The following is an 18,579-nucleotide window of genomic DNA, read 5'->3' as shown; positions in this document are numbered from 1 at the left end:
TTCAGAGACAGTTATTTATTAAGACGTTTTCAGGGACATATAATCAAGAAAATGTTACAGATGTGCAGTCTGAGGAGCAAGCAAGAGGATAATACTGCAACGTACATCATTCACGAGCTGTGATTTATTTTTAACCAGTGTTTTTAAACCATTTTTTTCCCATGTTATGTCTTGGATCAAATAGTATGTTATGAAGATAGCTTTAAAGTATTTATGAAAATTTAGGATTGGTCATGCACATTAGCTGTATCCTGTTGCCTTACTGTAGAACACAGACATGCATTGTTCCACTCCAGTCAAGATCTCAGTAAAATATAAGTTAAAAATAGACCAGGCCAAATTAATATGTAGTTTAACTGGAATCACTGGAGATCTCAGTTTGTCAGTCATTGGACATTCATCCCCTAACTATGAATGTGCACATCAGGGTTTACATGAGAATTAGTAATATGGACGCACATTAAATGTCCATTATTTATCTATTTTAAAACATGTAAATCTGTATTGAAGTGAAAAAGAAAGAGCCCACCGTTTTTATTATTATGTAGGTTGAACTATTGATGAAGTCGTAGTGCTATTAATTTGGAATGGCCTTGGCTTAATTAATAATCATTTCAGTTTATATCATGGCAAGGTAAATCTATCCACTAGCAAATTTTCACTGTGATGGAAACATAGCCATTGAGAGAAACAAGAATCTAGCGCAACATCATGATAAAGCTAAATAAAACCACACCAGCAGTACGTTTATTTTGTTTTTTTTGAAGAATTAACTGAAAACTATTCAGCACCTTAGACTCAATGTGTAGCATGCAACTTAGTAGAATTGAAGTTAGTGAGGGGGGTGGGGGGAAGCTCATTGTGTTTCCCAGATTGTACTGATTTTTGTCAAAAACAAGACAGAATAGATGTGTAAAGTAATATAGGGGGAATGCTGTAAAATTATGTACAAGGTCTTTGTTGTTCCATTTTGGTTTTTTTGCTCCATGTGTAGAATAGTGTATAATAGACTAAAAGCAGTATTATTCTAAATATAATTTAAGCAAACCAAGCTATACTTGGTTTAAAAAGGTGTCACTTCTGCTTGATATAAAAAGGAGGTTCACTTTGGTTCTCAGAGCTGTACGGTTTGTGTTATTAAACCTTTTTACTTCACAGACTGCAAAGTAAACAACCGTAGTGAAAACGTGCAGAGATGAAGTTCACCAGCTAGTCCTGTGGAATCCCTTAGAAGCCTTTGATTTCATTGCACTCAACATTTTCTTCTTTTAACATTAGCCCACCACACACGTTGCTGCCTGTGCCATAACATCACTGTGGAACTTTTGACACAAATGCTATACAACCAAGGCTTCTATTGCGTCTATGCCCACAGCAAAAACTATGTAACACATACAATAAAAAGGCTCGTTGAAACATCTTCTGGACTATTTGTTTTTACTACATCTTTCAATTGTGTTGTTTTAGAAAAATATGTGTCACATCTAACACTTTCGTGGAAAAAAAGAAAACCAAAGAAAACTTAAGCCTCTTTATTTTCAGTCCACACAACCCATGCTTCAAGTCACTTTATGTTCAAGAGCATATAGAGGTTGATGACAAGCTCACCAATACAGCTCATCTGGGGTTAACACGTGGCCATCACACAGACCCCATTTGGTCTTGTTTAAAATTCCTATACGTCCACAGGTGTTATGGATCTAAATGTGATTATGGTTTGCTTTTTAATATGTTGCAGAAACATAACGATGAACAAGACAGCTACCTACAAAAAGGGGGGGAAAGTTTGGAAAAGAACAATTGAGCATAAAAGAAAAAGAACAAAACAAAATAAAAATCAGCTGAAACAGTCTCAGCAAATCCAGTGCAACCCAAGACATGTTCTGCTTTATACTAGCTGAAAACTAAAAACAAGGGCACATATTAAGAATTATATAATTTGTATATCCTGATCATAACTCAAATTTATCAATATACATTTTCCCTGAACAATTACTTTTGCACAGTACCTTTCAATTGTATAGATAAATTACAAAATGGAGTATTCCCTTTCCACCAGACATGATTTACTTTGTAAAACCCCTGAATGACTGACAGGCAGAAAGCTCTTACGCGGTTTATATTTTATATTGCTACATTTTTTTTAACAAAAATTAACAAAAGGGATTTTCAGTTTTGCATATTTTTCTTAGGTTTGTGGTTTGGTGTGCATCTGCACCAATAATGTCAAATTATTACTGAAATAGCACCAAAAGACAAAACGCCTGACTATTAAAGGTCAGGTGTTTATTAAAAGTGTTTTAGAAATAGTACATAGCAAGTGTGCAGTGCAGTTTAATCGTTAACCACAAAGTGATTAGATTTATAAAATGGCAAAGAAGTAAACAACACTAATTGTGTATTACCAGACACATAAAGCTGATCCTCAATTAACACAGACAAGTCCGACCTGACAGTTTTCAACCGCTGACTTGTCTTCTATCGCAGGGTCACTGTTAGGAATTAATCTCCTGCCATGGATACAAGTAAACTCAGAGCTGTTGTTGGACACAGTTCCCGGTGACAACTATATTCTTTTAGAGCTGGCTTGAATTACAAATTATAAAAAGAAGACTACGTCCTTAATGCATACACATGATTCAGGATGCCTTCCTTTTAAAAAATAGGTTTTGGGGATCAGTTCAGTTGGAGAAACAACTGAAGCTTGATGTTTAAGAGGTCTAAAAAGCTTATATAAAAATGTATACCCAAATTATAGTTCCTGTGAGAGAAATATGTAAATGTTTACATTTTTAAAAATACTTAGTTACTCATGAAGTTATTTCAACATATAGCACCAGCTTGTAGATCATGCCAAGCCTTGGGTTTGGTCTAAAGAGCAAATCTGTGCTGCACTAAAATAGTGTAACCCAGACAGCAGTGAGACAAATTGACAAATCTTCAAAGAACTTAAAGTGCCACTCCAGTCCCACTCCAGCTTCCCAGACTTCAGCTATCTAAACCTAACCACAGTACGCGTTTCCTATCTAAGACAACTGATGGGGAGCTTCAAGCATTTCCATGAGGAAAGTGTCAATAGGTGTGTCACCGATAAGCTTGAAGAAGAAGAGATGCTCCAAGCACTTCAAGCCAATAGATCGCAGAGCTGGCAGTCGAAGAAGGAGCTTAGCAAACCTGCATGGAGCAAAGTCGACATCGTTTAGCTTGACACCGTTTAGCTTGACACGATAAATGTTGCACCAATGATTGTTAACTATTTTACAATGTAAAATAAAAGCAGTAGAGTGAAAAACAAAGAGTATGTCAAGCTTGTGATTGCGGAGGACATTTACCTTCCCTGCTGCTCTGGGTATTTCTGTTTGCAGTACGCTTCCAATGATGCATAGACCTTTTCTCTAAGGAGCTCCACCTCACCGGTGTTGGAAAGCCCTTTAGCATCTGCAGTAAAATAAAGAAATATTTTAATGATATATCCCATTTTGTAAAATGTTAATCTTATAATTTAGATATCAGCACTGCGCAGGCACCTGGGTTGAAGAGGACGATGGCTCGGAGGCAGCCCAGCTCTGCTTTGTCCATTTGCATATCTCTCATTTTATTGACGAGCTCTGTAAGGACCCTAAATAATGACACATTTTGCAAAGAATTTTGGAAAATGTTTCAGAGTGTAAAATACAACGAGCATAATGAGAAAAATAAACTAATTGTATTGACTCCAATACACATTACAAAAGTGTAAAATTACCTGTCAAATATGGCACCGACCTCTGCACTCTGCACACTCTCCCTGTGTTAAATTAAACCAGTTATTATACAGACACTACACATATGTGCAACATTAGACAAATGCATTACAATTAGTTGCAATTTATCATTGAGTATGCTGGCAGTTTTTTGTCTCCATAGGCGCACCTGTCAAAAATGGCTCCAACTCCTGCACTGTGTGCATTGTCGCGCTGCAGCTCAGAGGCCAGGAGAACTCCATCCTTCAAACCAATGGAGCGATGGGAGAATGAAGCAATGAGGAGTTCATTCCAGCCTGACAAATGAAATGCAATAAAACTGGTAAGTAATGAGCAATGACAAACACGTCAGTAGTTCCTAAGGTGAAATTACAGTCACAATGAAAGCCTATTTTGAACTCTTTGAATTGTGTAAAATTCCCTCGTGGAGGTTGAAACAAGTACTATAATAGAAAAAGACTGTTTTCATTTCAGTGCGACTGTGTACACCATCACTACTTTGCCCCTGACACATCAGGATGCATTTCCACTGTTGCAAACGTTTGACAGCTACCAGTTCCCTTTGAGATTCACTTCCACCTGGTCCTGATCCAGTGTACCAGTGCAACACACTTACACAAACTCAAGTTATTACCAGTAAAACCTTTTAGGGACATCACCGAACACATAACAGTACCTAGGCCCACACTTTTCTATATCCCTCCAATTACAGCTGCATAACTCAAAAAGTACAACTGCACAAAAAAAAAATGATGTCAAAGAATACCTGTTGCCATCCTCAAATATATTTTATTGTGCATTAATTAACAATACCGATTCTTTTATTTCCTCTATGCATGCACAAATAGCAACATTCAGGCTATCAACAATATTACCATAATTTGGAGTTTTCACAGATATTATTCAAGTTGCTTTGTTACTTTCATCCTAGATTTGATGGTAAGGGCAGCAAAAGGTTAACCTCCAGGCTTTAACTCGGATTTAAATATTTCCTTGTGTTCTTACTTTTAACTAGGGTCGGGTGCCGAACCCGGTGCCAATATGGCACCAGTGCCTTAACGAGTAGTAGCTGGATTAAACACAATGGTTAAAATGCTGACAGCTAGTGTAAAGTATGACTGGATTTCCCTGTAGAGGGACGTAACAGTCTGCAGCTGCCGTTGACGGAAAAACAACACTGTGTTCACTGAAACTGGTGCATTCAAAGTTATTGTAAAATACCATTTTCCCATCTGGTGGTTGTTTTTGTCGTTCAACAGCAATTTACTAGTGAAATAAGTTATTGTTATTACATTATTATTAAATAATTTAATTTTGACCATATGGCCTTAGCAACAAACAAGTCGTTCTTTAATGTCGTTGTTGTAGTGTTGTTTAGTACCCTTCTTTTTTGTTTTTCTTCTTCTTCTTTTTTTACTTTCTTAAAAAGTATCGGTTCAGGCACGTGTAGGCAAAGTATCGCGTTAGCACCGTTATCGGAAAAAATCCAAACAATACCCAACCCTACTTTTAACATTTTGGTTTTAGTTTATTTATTCAAATGTGCAAATAAAATGTAGTTAGCAGTTCACACAACACTATCTTAGATAGCAGTGTAGTTGTATAAGGCTAACCCACACTAGAAAAATAAAAACAGATTATTTGATCAAGTATCATAATCCGCCTCTGATAAACTTGCAAAGACATGATGTGGATCTGATCTCTGTGTTCTATGTGTTGATTTTGAAGGTGCAGTTCCATACGGATCATTCATGGCTGCTCTATCGTACCTGCACGCAGGAGGATGACCTGGTCATCGAGGGGCAGTTCAGAGAAGTGAGGGATTCTCTTTGCCCACTCCACCAAGGCAAACAGCTGTTTGTCTGCAGTCTGACAGATGTTGGTAACTGCATCATGGGGCTGAAACCAAACAACAGATCACATTTTCTTAGTTGTACATCCAAACCAAATACTTCCAGCAATTACAGTAAGTCTGTACTTAAGAGCATGCTTTTAATTAGGTTATTCTAAAAACCAAACTCATCATGCAGGTGACTGAAAAAAGTGACATATAAATCTATTGATTGCAATGTTGTAACCACTCACAGAGTTGCCTGCAGAACCGCCATCAGAGTGAAGTTCAGTCTTCTGCTCCACAGCCGTCTCTGCCTCTAAAATCTTCTCCACAGGCATCTCCTCATTCACGCCGACACTGAACTCGAGCTCTCCTTCACGCTCTCGGTTCCTCTGGCGCTCCTCCTGGACCGCTGGGTCAGACAAAACATAAGAAAACAGTGGTGGGGAGAAAAGGAATGAGATGATGGTAAATACTGAAGAATGAAAACTGTAAACTAATGGAATGTATGGGTTAAAGAGTGATATTATGCAAAGTGCTCTGTGTCTTTGCTGCATTGAGAAAGTCTTGTTCAAATTCTAAACTGTCTTGACAAAAATGTAATCATGACAGCAAAAGTCAATTTCAAAAGCGTTGCATTCAGTGGATTACTGTCAATTCTAACTTAAGTGTTGGGCTGGCAATTTCTACAGCACATTCTTCTAGATTTGATTTTGATTCAGGGAGTTAAGAACTGATTATGAAACATTTCTTAATGTATATTTTGAACATAGGTTTTCTACTGTATAGTACATTCACAATAGCATATTTAATATCCATCATGACAAAAGTCAGATGAATTAACTTCCATTATAAACAAAAGTATAGTTACTGGCAGTTTGACGTTACATGCATGAGATTGTTATCAACATGCCTTCCAGTTAGCTAACATGCATTAGCCTAGTGTCTTACAGTTGAATATTAAATAGTTAAAGACAAAATCACAATGCATCTGAAAATCTATTATTTTTCCCACCCCAACTGAAAAGACAGCATTACTCCAGAGTGGCACTGTACTAACAGCACAAAGCAATAGGATAACAAAGATTAGCATGTGAAGTTTGTTAAAACTCAACGGCAGTCAACTAAGAGTCTACTGTATGTTGTCTACAGCAACCCAAAAGGAGACTGTGATCTCAATGAGGTGAAAGAACAGAAGCTGTTGTCCGATCCAAAATATTCTGACTTCCCTCAATCAAATTGGGAGCAGAAAAAAAAACAACAGAACTGTCAGCATCTCTTTGAAAATACTGACACTGTAACATATAACCTACCCATCGCACTGGCAGATCAGACACTGACAAAAGTACAGCCAAAACAAACTGACATGGTGATTAAACTGGCAAAGCACAGCGCATAGACTTTGTGTTTAAATCTGGAGCCAAAATTTGAGCTGCACAGACTTAGTAAAGAGGCAACACCTCTCATAATATATGTTATCGTATACTGTACGCATTTAAGATACTTAAAACTGACCATGTGGCCTATGAAGGCCTTAACTAGAATGATTAATTATATATTTTGCTGCTTTAACACCAATCCATTCAGACTTTAAAGACAGTTACACAGATTCATCAAATAACTACACCTGTCTGACTGCTTATTTTACAAAGCAGTGTATCATCACAAGGCACTATACCACAGCGATCCTCGCTCTCCATCATTTCTGGGTATGTTTTCACACGTCAATCCACCAGTCAACAATTTTGCATGTCTAACACAACAGGCTAATTCTCTAAGTAACATAAAAATACAGTATCTTTAAAATTTCAATGTCATACTCATCCATCCCTCATCTTTTCCATCTTCTTTTATCCACTTTACATGTTTGATCACTATTGAAAGATGGAGAAAGGGTAGAATAGGAGAAAATGAAGAGAAGAGATGGAGAGGGGTTAGTTATATAAACCAGCCCCAATACACTCGTCTCTACCCTTTATCTTATCTAATCTATCTAATCTAGCATCCACCCTCACCTACGACGGAAATAGCACTAATCCAATAGTACTTAATCAATTTAATTGGGCTTCCTTTAGCATAATTGGTTATTCTACGAAATGTAATGACTGCCAATATTTAAATCATTCTAAAAATGTATATTTAACTATGTTGCAGAAAACTCCAATGTATCCTCCTTTGTATAGTTGCATGGAAGACAGCTCGCAACAAAACGTGTTTCTAAACCTTCAATAGCCAAACAGGCTCTCAAAATGAACTTAAACCTCTAATTAGACCCTGTTCCTTGCATACCTTCCCTCTTCATGCCCATGGCCAGGCACTTCTGGTAGCGGCAGTACTGGCAGCGATTGCGCTGGCGTTTGTCGACCAGGCACTCTTTGTTATCCCTGCAGGTATAGCTAAGGTCTTTGCGAACAGTTCGTTTGAAGAAACCTTTGCAACCCTCACAGCTGTACACTCCATAGTGCTTGCCTGTAAATTACACAAATACAAAAAAAAGTTAGAGGATAATGGGGAAATCCAACAAAACACCAAAGTGAGGGTGACAGTCTGACACATTTTGTAGCCTATTTCTATTAGCAACAGTGACTGAGATCCATTTTGTTCAAATGTTGAGGAAACACAGGCAAAAAACATTTGACAGCAGGGGATTATCCATATTAAAATTAAATAGAACAGTCTATAGCTGATGCCTCACTTCTGCTAATCCTGCTCTTAGCGCACTAACTCACCAGAAGAGCGGTCTCCACAGATGACACACATGCGTTTCTGAGACAACATTATTCCAGGGCTGTGAGCTGGCATGGGCCTCAGGCCAAACGGAGGCTTGATATCTTCTGAGCTGCTGATTGAGTGCATCCCTGATATAGGTGCTGAAGACGAGATCTGGATATACAAAGCAACCAAAATAATAATAATAATAATAATAATAATAATAATAATAATAATAATAATAATAACAATAATAACAACAACAACAATAATAATAAAAACACTGTAATGTCTTTGGTTAATTGTACATCATTTTACATGCTTTTTTGCATTATCCAAATTGGTTTCCTCTTCTTTTCATTGCACTGTACATATTGTAAAAAAGAAATGCATTGCAGTTTACCCAAAATTAACATCTGCAGCCTGTGCCCATGTAGACAAACACCGGTACCCTACAACTAAAGCAGATTAATCTCTTAAATACAAAAATGAAGTGTACAATGACATAAATTCACAGACTAATGGCTGCCAGTTACCTGACTGTTGCTGATGGGTCCAAATCCCAGAGAGGGTGAGACCACTGGAGAGTTAAGTGAGGGACTGATAACTGAGAAAGGAGAACCCAAGATGCTGGTGGGGCTGTTGGATGCTGAACTGTTGGGCTGCTGTGAGGACATGGCTAGTAAGCTACCCAGTGGAGAGGAGGCGGTCCCGTCTGAAGGATATCAATCTGAGGGTGACACAAAAGGAATTATGAGTTTTTTGATTGAACTTGAAACAAATATCTGTCTTTACTGTGACTTGTGATTGCAAGTAGAGCTAAGATTAAGTCAATCAACAGAATTCTAATTGCCAATTTCAATTATTTTGTATCGTTTTCTGTCCCTGTCTCTAATACTTTTTGTTCTTCTGTCTATCTTGACCATGGGTCCGTTTCAGAAAGCAGGTTTAGTGAAAACTCTGAGTTTGTTAACCCTGAGATGAGGGAAACTCTGGGTTTTTGGTTTCTGTTCCGTGTACCTTTGGTGTGGGAGACCTGGGTTCGATTCCCACTGTGATACATCAACCAACGTTTCACTGAGCAAGACACTTAACCCCTAGTTGCTCCAAAGGCGTGCGACCTCTGACATATGTAGCAATTGTAAGTCGCTTTGGATAAAAGAGTCAGCTAAATGACATGTAATGTTTCAGAAAGAGAGGTAACTTAACCTCAGAGTCAGTTACTATGGTAACTGAGCCTGTGAACCTAACCTGGTCGGGAGCAGGTTTTCTTCAATAAACCTTGAGTTTCTTTCAGTCTCCTCCCTCTGACACAGCGCTCTCTCATTTCCTCATTCATTCAGTCTGTATCAGGCACATTTGTTTTTTTAAATCGGCATGAATAAAAAAACAGGGTTGGTTTATTAACCATGTTAGGCAGACTATAAAACTTTTTTTTCTCAAAACATGGCATTTCCTTTTGTCGACGATCCCGTTGATGAAGAAGCTGTATTACTTCACAGGGAGTTAAACATACATCGGGAGATGATATTGAGGCCCTGACGCATTTTAATTTCCAGGTAACTTCCTATTTGAGCAGTATTGTTTTTCTTCCCAGTCAATCAGATATGTAGCCCACATAACCTTATCCGTCCTCATATCACTAACGTCACCCATCGTGGACATGCTCTACATCCCAGAAGATTATTTGTGTCACATTACATTTTATATTATTATATTATTATTTTGCAAACGGCAGTTTTCTTTACAACACTGGTGATGCGGAGCATAGTAGTAAAGCCACTGTATAGCAAAGCACCGTCAGAAGAGTGTGACTCGCTCTGAAACGTTTTTTAAATTTTTTTGTAGTGTTCCCTGGACACAAACCAGTAAGAGACATTAAAACGGAGTTCCACAGTATTGCAGGTGAATGATTGATGATTGAAATAAAAGATTATGAATTATAATTCTGTTAATGATGGTGCTGCAGCCTCAGAATGGGATTAGTAGGCCTAGTACTTTTTCGTCCGCAGCATTAAACCTAAATTAAATAGATTATAGGTTCAATACCATTTCACCAGTAATATTAGACTATACTTGTGATTATATATGATATACACTATATTGGAATATACGCATTTACTCTAGCATCAATTTTCTCCCACGCAAATTCTCGCTCTTTTGCAGCAGCCATTGTGTTGCTTTTTTAACAAAATATACAGTATGTTCAAACTTGCTGTACGTGCGCATGAGTATTTCCGCCGACCCGTTTGTTTGTGGTTGTTACCATGGTGAATCGTAGTATCATGGCTCTATTCATGCTGCCTTTTTATTGTGGTGGTGCACATGCTTGAACCTATTCTGAGTTGATTGAACCAACTCAAATCAGCTGTTCTGAAACCAAAATCTCAGAGCTTCCCATCTCAGGGTAAATCAACTCCGACATCAGAGTTAGACTCAGAGTTTGTTGAACCTCCTTCCTGAAACGGGCCCCAGTACTCCCTGGCAGAATAAAATAAAAAATGTGATAGTCTATTATTCCTTTAAAATAATAAATTTCAAGTAAAGCATCATTGTCAGTCTCCGGCTCAGAGGATTTGCTACTTTTCTCTGTTTTATAGAATTAAAAATGTAATATTTTTGGGTTTTGGACTGTTGGTCAGACAAAATAAGACATTTCAAGACATCTTGGACTTTAGGAAACTGTGATGGAATTTTCTACGGTTTTCTGACATTTAATAGACCAAAAATAATCATAAGTCGTTGCCCTATGTTAGTCAACCTACCAAACTAAACCCTTAAAATAAACCTGGCAAATTAATTGCCACACAAAAGAAGTGATGTGGTGTTAGAATAGAATTGGAACCACATGGGGCTGCATGATATAAGGGAAATATGACATATGCGATTACATTGTTATTACTTGTAATAAAAGAAACATTACTTCCTGATGCGTTTAGTATACTGCTAAAATACAAATTACTTGAGTTGAGAAAAAAAACTGAAAAGGAAATTATTCCTAACATTATTTTATTGCACTGAACACAAAAGGCACCAATAAAAAAAGAACGATAGTTACATTTTAAAGTTCCGTTTTTTAGTGACACGCTTTCAACTTACTACCAAAATCTAAATTGTTTTACATTATTTCAATTGTTCACATTTAAGGAAAACACCCATCGAGATTTAGCAACGTTTGTGTTTAGGTAAGAGAATTTTTGTTCAAACTGAAGAAACCATAAAAACATCAACGTTTGGTCACACAGTGTCTGTTAACGTTAGCTGGCATTGCAATAACGTTAACGTTACACGTTTGCTAAATGTTGCTAACGATAACGTACGCAGTAACATTACAGCATGGAGAACATTAAGTCAATTTGAAACTGCTACCGTAAACAGAAGTGCCACTGCCCAGGAGTATTTTCATGAATATATATAGCTAACGTTAAGTAAGTAACGTTACTGACCGTAACACATAAACAATGCCCTACGTTTACAGCTAGCTGCAAACCCATAAACCCAGGCGACAGCTAATATTAGCTTTGGTTGCAGCTAGCTACGTCTGGCTGATATTGCATCCTGTAACGTTTCATAAAACTACGATATAAACATACCCCGTTAATCATCACGAAATGTGGAGCTTGATAACTCGACGGTCTTCGAACCACTTCAATACATCTTCACAAACAGCGCAATATTTTCTAGCTAGCCAAGATAAGCTTGTTAGCTGCAACTACGGCTAACATAGCTAACATTAGCTTAGCGCACGGTTCAGGGTGATGGTCTGAAGCAGTTGATGACAAAACAGCTCATGGTCGCTTGAAGGATGGAATTTACTTACCAGACACACCTTCGACGCATTGTTGAAAACCTATTCAGTGTACTTGTTTTAACGAGACCAGCGCCAGACAATAAGCCGACACTCACATCCAGTTTACTTCAACTTGACGCTGTTGTTTACAGGCCATGGTGGCTCGGTGAGCCAGCCAGTATCCCTGGAGTCAAAATGTCTCGTGGGACCACCCATAACAGTTCTGTCATATGACACTCCTGCAGTATATTTAGCTTGCTGTCTTATTTAATCAGACTGACTTTGGTTCATTTTAACTGGGCGTTTCATAATTTTGCGCAAGATTTGAACATTTGCATGAACATTATGAAAAATTATATTTACTGTTCGGTATTTGTTTTCCCATATTGTTCTTAATTGTTCCCTTCCAAAAAAATAAGTCTCATACACACACCTTCAAATATTGTCATAATAGGTTATATCAATGACACATTCAGGATGAAGTAATGGAAAATGACACATTTGCATAAAATTAAAGTATGAGATGGTAAATTGCAGTACATTCAAACTGTGTTTTTTGGTAGCATAATTAGGGCACAACGCAACGCTCTTGGACAGCCACACCTACTAATGTAAGAAGTGCTGGAATGCTTTTTTTTTTGCCTTTGACAGGAGGGAAATATACAGTATTGCACAACGTTTTCATGCTCCAGTTATGTTGTATGGTAACATTTTTCACCATCTAAAATATTTAACACAGTGTTCTGTTTTTGTAATCTTTTGTTCTTGGGGTGAAGAATGAGTTGTACTTTTGTAACAGAGTTGTTAATTAGTTGCAGCACTTTTTTAACCATTGGGTAGAGAAGAGACCTGTAATTTCTATTAAGCAGTACTTTTTTTTCGCATGGTTAGTTTAAAATATTAATTTGTCACCAACCAGTTTCTAAGAAAAAACTAGGTCGGCCCTAAGTTAGATGCCGCCATTTTCCCCAGTAAACTGGATCCAACAGACCCCAATATCACAGAACAGTAAAATCAATCTTTTCAGATTGAGTTTAATTTTTTTTTCGATACTTAAATGAATTAATTTAATATTTGAATGATCATTGTTTTATCATTTAATAATTGCCACTTTTGCTATGGACATATTGTGGGTGGGGTTCTAAGTGTAGTGATTATGGACACTTGAACCACCAACTGTATTATTTTTAATTGTTAATGCTCTCCACCAACATAAAATATGTGTTAAATTTACCCTAATCTCTGGTCAGCATATGTCTTTCATATAGGACACGGGAAGGGAGACATGGGAAAGTGGTTTACAGTTTTCACAGTTTGCACAACAACAAAACCCTAACCCTTCATTCTTGACAAACCATGTCAAGGACAAGATGTCAAAAGCCCAATTTGAACAGGAATATATTTATCTTGGGGAGGTGGGAGGATTTTTATATAACCTGACCTGATTTTAATCCCCTTTAATGTAATGTAATCTGTACATTTTGACGCAACCCGTGGCCAAATAATGACAAAATAATAGATCATATGTCAGCAGATTACAAAGTTGTCCACACCCATGTGCTGTACAGTGTGCAAAAGCAAAAAAGAATCTTGAAAAACTGCTTTGTCTGTCGTACCTGAAGTGGTGTCTCGAACAAGCCATGTGGCATTGTTACTACAAACACTGCTGCTCACAGCTTCTAGCAACTTATGTTAGACAGCAACAGGTCATAACAGAATATTAATTTAACTTATAAACACTTTGTTTTGCTTTTCATTTTGCTGTTTGCCAAGATCATGACTGAAAACAGATTGATCGTGATGAAAGGGACTCAAACTTTGTATCTGCTTTTTATATCAGGTTTGGACCTTACATGATTGTTTTCCTTATGTTGTACACATGTAATGCAAAATGTAATAATTATATAAATTATAATGTTTTGTTATTATTCTTGCTATTCAAACTGCAGTAACATGCTACCTGCTTCTGTTTTTTTTTCTCCACAGAATGATGCTGCTTTGCACTGGGATCTTCAGATGTTCACCTTATTACTCTCTCTAAGACCTACACAGAAGCAAAGACCTATTGCAGAGAGATGTACACTGATTTAGCTACAGTTCACAGCTCCACAGATATGGATAATTTGATAACTTTAGTTCCAAGTACCATTCCCAGAGCCTGGATAGGTCTGGAGGCTGGAGATGAGTGGATGTGGCATTGGTCCTGGCCTGATAAAATACTGGATTTTCACCAGTAAAGAATAAAGATGTATGTGCAGCAATGGATCAACACAGCAAGTGGATTGAAAGTGACTGTGGAACTAAGAGAAGTTTTGTTTGTCATGGTAAGTGAAAAGGCAGTTACCTCAGATAGCACACATGTTGAAATGCAGGACATCATCACTATGTTCTTTACATTTAAAATGTCAAACATTTGGACTTGCAGGCAACAGTGATACCAGTCCTTTTATTTTTGTTGCTGATACTAAATCATGGAGAGATGCTCAGAATCACTGCAAGGAATTGTCTTCTGATCTCATTAGTATACACTCAGCAGCAGAGAATGAGGAAGTTCATAATCAGAATCAGAAAAAGCTTTATTGCCAAGTACGTTTTTTACACATACAAGGAATTTCTTTTGGTGTTGTAGGTGCATGTCAGACATTCTCTAAATATAAGAAGATTAAGAAAAACAAGTATTAGAATATAAACAATATATATATATATATATATATATACACATATACAGTATGTATTAAAAATAAAACTAGAAAGAGCAGTACAGCAGAGTAAGTACAGTGGCATGTAGAGCCAGAGGTGGGGAATGGAGAGTGTCAGGGTGGGTTCCGGGCCTTGTTGATAAGGCTAGTTGCGGATGGGAAAAAACTGTTCTTGTGGCGTGAGGTTTTGGTCCTACAAAACAACGACCGTCCGCTGCACCATCTGTGTCATAAAATGTGTGGATTGGCCTGTTCAAAGATCCCTGGAAGTGGTCTGATGGAAGCAATTCATCATTCCATTACTGGAAACCCAGTCAGCCAAACTACCTTGTAGGTCAGGATTGTGCTGCTGCTATATTCATAGATCAAGGGCAGTGGAATGACCGGAAATGCATCGACCAGCTCAGTTTTTTTTGCCATGGGGGTTGTTGTATTACATGCTTTCTCTATCAGCAAAGGGATTTTTATGTTAAATTGGATTATGTTGTGTAACCTTACACAAAACACAACAGAGCTAAATCTATAATTTGTGTCTATTCATTAATTACTTCTTCAGCAAGGAAATCAACCACCAATCAAACAAGTAAAACAGATCAACTGCCAGCAAATCTGACAACTCTTCCAACCTCTTTATCTCAAGAGGTTATAGTAACAACGTATAGTAACATGGCTACTAATTAATCGCACACTAATGTTACCACAGAAGAAGCAAGAGCTGTCAATGCACTGACAACACCAAATACCACAGATCTTGTGTCAAGTACGCCAAGCACTGAGCTCAACAATGCAAATACTGCAACTGTGACAGCAACACTGCAACCTCCCACAACTACTGCACAAGTAACTACAGACGGTGTCTCTACATTAACAACACTGATGGGGACTTCAGCCCAGACCACTACACACTCTACAAACTATAAAGCCTACTGAAAACTGTTTGCGTTTCAAATTAGCATGTGCCTTTGTGTTCATTTTGCATACATAATAAATGAATAACTATATTTCTGTTTTTCTCTCTGTTGTCTTTCCTAAAGGAAACCTGAAAAATAAGACATGGATTGAAGCCATGAGTTACTGCAGGGAGCACCATGTTGACCTTGTCCACATTACCACCACAGACATTCAAGGGAAGGTGGCTGAAATGGCAAAGAACACCACATCATCCCATGTTTGGCTAGGTCTACGGTACACTTGTAAATTTAACTTTTGGTTCTGGACTAAGTCAACTCCTGGCTGTTACCAGAACTGGGCCCCCAGACAAGGATCTGAAGGGAAATACAACTGTGGTGTTACAGGTGCCATTGAGGCCACTGGGAGGCAGCAGTGGGTAGGCTTGCCTGAGACAGAGAAACTGAATTTCATCTGCTGCGCATGCACTGGATGAGTGTCAGTGTCACTTCAGATGACAATGTTGTTGACCAGCTTTTATAATGACTTATGGACACATGATATTGTTCTGGTTATACATGCTTTGCTGTTTCAAAATTATGTTTTTGCAGTTATTAATTAAACATTAAATAAAATGTTTTTCACAATTGTGACATCAGGCTAGTAGACTTTGATGGACTTTAACAGAGGTATCATGCTTATTCTAATGCTCACTTATGATATCATGCCTCTACCTTTGTTGAATTACAGCTGCCTGCTCTATTGTTCATTTTGCATTTCATTAAATACTAAAACCTTATGTGGTGTGTAGGCGTGCACATTCATAGTCATGGGCAGCAAGAGTGATGTGAGAACATTGATCTGCTCTATGCCTTTCAGTCAGGGGTTACTATTTGCATGTTGACCCCCTGGGTTGGGCCCCAAAATTGTCTTTTTTAGACCACCAGAGTGTGGCCCCGATCCAGACTGCCTGCTGCCCTCATTGACCTGACCTTAACTCTCGACCACATAGAAGACAGAGCTCACAGATGCTCACCTGTCTGCACCCATGAGCATCTATAACCATGGAACCTGAAAATTATACGTTTTTATTGAATCTCACACTGTATAACAAAAATGCAACTGTGAATACACTGTTTTCACTGTTATCAGACAACTTGTTCCATAGAGCAAATCTTTGGAGAAACATGATGTGTTGCCTTTGTATTTTTTATTTGTATATTTCTTCACTTTTCAGTTTTCACAACACAGTACAAACATCTTGCCGCTTTTGAAATTAATGTCTCCAGAGACATGTTTTAATGGACTTTAATTGTCATTTGGCACACGTTTAAAGTCTGTGTTCCTTGAGGTGAAAAAGAAGAAAGTGTTTGAAGAATGATACAACACAGGAACTCTACTGTATATTGCACTTAATTTGTAAGCTATAATAACTGTTGTCAGTTGAAACTATTGGAACACAAATTGTAATAATATTGTGATAATAAAGTTATAGCTATCTATATCCCAGTATGCTTATAGGCCTCTTTTTGGAAAAAAGTGACAGTACTATTCAATATTACACTTTCAATATTATTCAGTGTTAAGGACAGCACTTATAACAGTTTCATCAGTAAACAAGTGTGTTTGCATCATACGAATTTAATAACCCCATATAACCACTGAATACCAATATGTATAGCTTGCAATCCACCGCTGCATTTTGATAACTGTTTTTGCATCCACAATGAGCTGGTCTTGTCACTTGTCAATTACCACGGACCATTACACATGAGTGTGTCATAGCTTAGTTTCTCTCAGAATAAGCCTTGGTCAGTGAGCCTCCCACCAGTTCAATGTTAATGTCCCATTGGGTCCAGTCAGTCAGTCTCTGGACTACCCCCTCACCTCATTTTCTCACCCTCATCTCCTCTTGTGTGCTGTCCAGCTGGCTCTGACCTCTGACCCTTCCACCCTCACTCCTGACCTCTGAGGACATTCCCACGCCACACCCTTTTGTGTACATCTCTCCATGGACACCCAGTGGTCACTCCCTCTGCATTTTTAGAGATTATGGTGAAAAACATAATTCACTTTCACTTGGATCAGTGTAATGCAACCTAATTTGGCCTAATCCCAATTCAAGTGTGTGATGCTACACAACTGAAACGTATATATTCATTAAGAGTGTGCAAAAAAAATCATATTCTTACATGTATATTCTGTACATGTCCCTTTATCATATAACGTATTAACTTTACTAAATACACTACAGAATATATTTACTCAATCAAAAGCTTAAATGCAGCAACTAAATGTTGCTGTCGGAGGGTCCAAAGATTTAACTAAAAATTTTCTTTAACTTTGGTCACTTTTCATTACGGGTACTTATTCTGAAATTTCTAAAGTTTAAACTTTAGAAATGAGTGACAATATTAGTTTTTTAAATTAAAATTAGTTAAAAAAGAAATGTGCACTTGTGTCCTTCCATCTCTCCTTTTCTTTTCTGAGCGTGCACCCCTCCATTGGTCCCTCCCTTATTTTCCTTCTGTCACTTTCACAGTTAATTGTAGAAAAAGAGATTTTCTCTATTGAGGCCTGGTCTCTTAGGTAACCGCACTCCTGCATGAAATGAGATGGATAGAGGGGAAGAGATAGAGAGGGGGACATGGACAGGCAAACTGAACAAGCAGCGGTTGAGGACGGATGCAGAGTAGAGTGAACTTTACAATATTTGAAAAAATTTAGAAAGAATAAGAGTTTAATATTTCATATGCATAGGGATAATGCTTAATAGCTGCTTCTCTGGGACTATATCACTGTATCATTGGTGGTGCATAATGTAAGTATCAAAATAGTTTGCGTTTTCATTTGTTAGTACAAGTTAATTTACTAACTTAAGGGAATTGTTAGATGAATATGTACATTTAAAATAAA

General features: G+C 37.7%; 1 protein-coding gene and 1 long non-coding RNA gene across 4 annotated transcripts; one reads left to right on the top strand and one right to left on the bottom strand.

Moving 5' to 3' along the window:
• Nucleotides 1–1,516: 1,516 nt before the first annotated feature.
• rxrbb (retinoid x receptor, beta b) lies at nt 1,517–12,281 on the bottom strand. Of its 3 annotated transcripts, none has more exons than XM_039805004.1 (12): nt 12,107–12,281; nt 8,823–9,016; nt 8,307–8,460; nt 7,867–8,046; nt 7,398–7,451; nt 5,829–5,989; nt 5,513–5,642; nt 3,913–4,039; nt 3,746–3,787; nt 3,528–3,619; nt 3,333–3,438; nt 1,517–3,174 (listed from the first exon to the last, which is right to left on the bottom strand). In XM_039805004.1, the coding sequence occupies exons 2-12, from the start codon at nt 8,961–8,963 to the stop codon at nt 3,027–3,029; spliced, it is 1,335 nt and encodes a 444-aa protein (XP_039660938.1). In that variant the 5' UTR covers nt 8,964–9,016; nt 12,107–12,281; the 3' UTR covers nt 1,517–3,026. The 3 variants fall into 3 exon arrangements, with proteins under 3 accessions (XP_039660938.1, XP_039660939.1, XP_039660940.1); XM_039805005.1 differs by lacking the exon at nt 12,107–12,281 and adding an exon at nt 11,880–12,007; XM_039805006.1 differs by lacking the exon at nt 7,398–7,451.
• A 1,447-nt stretch (nt 12,282–13,728) lies between these two features.
• LOC120561779 lies at nt 13,729–17,115 on the top strand. The gene is made up of 3 exons (XR_005639655.1): nt 13,729–13,916; nt 14,063–14,400; nt 15,810–17,115. It is a non-coding gene; the product is annotated as an uncharacterized LOC120561779 (long non-coding RNA).
• The last annotated feature ends 1,464 nt before the right edge of the window (nt 17,116–18,579 follow it).

Source organism: Perca fluviatilis, chromosome 7, assembly GCF_010015445.1.
Source record: "Perca fluviatilis chromosome 7, GENO_Pfluv_1.0, whole genome shotgun sequence".
NCBI lineage: Eukaryota > Metazoa > Chordata > Actinopteri > Perciformes > Percidae > Perca > Perca fluviatilis.
Note: the sequence above shows the minus strand (reverse complement) of the source record. Positions and strands in the feature narration are given on the sequence as shown.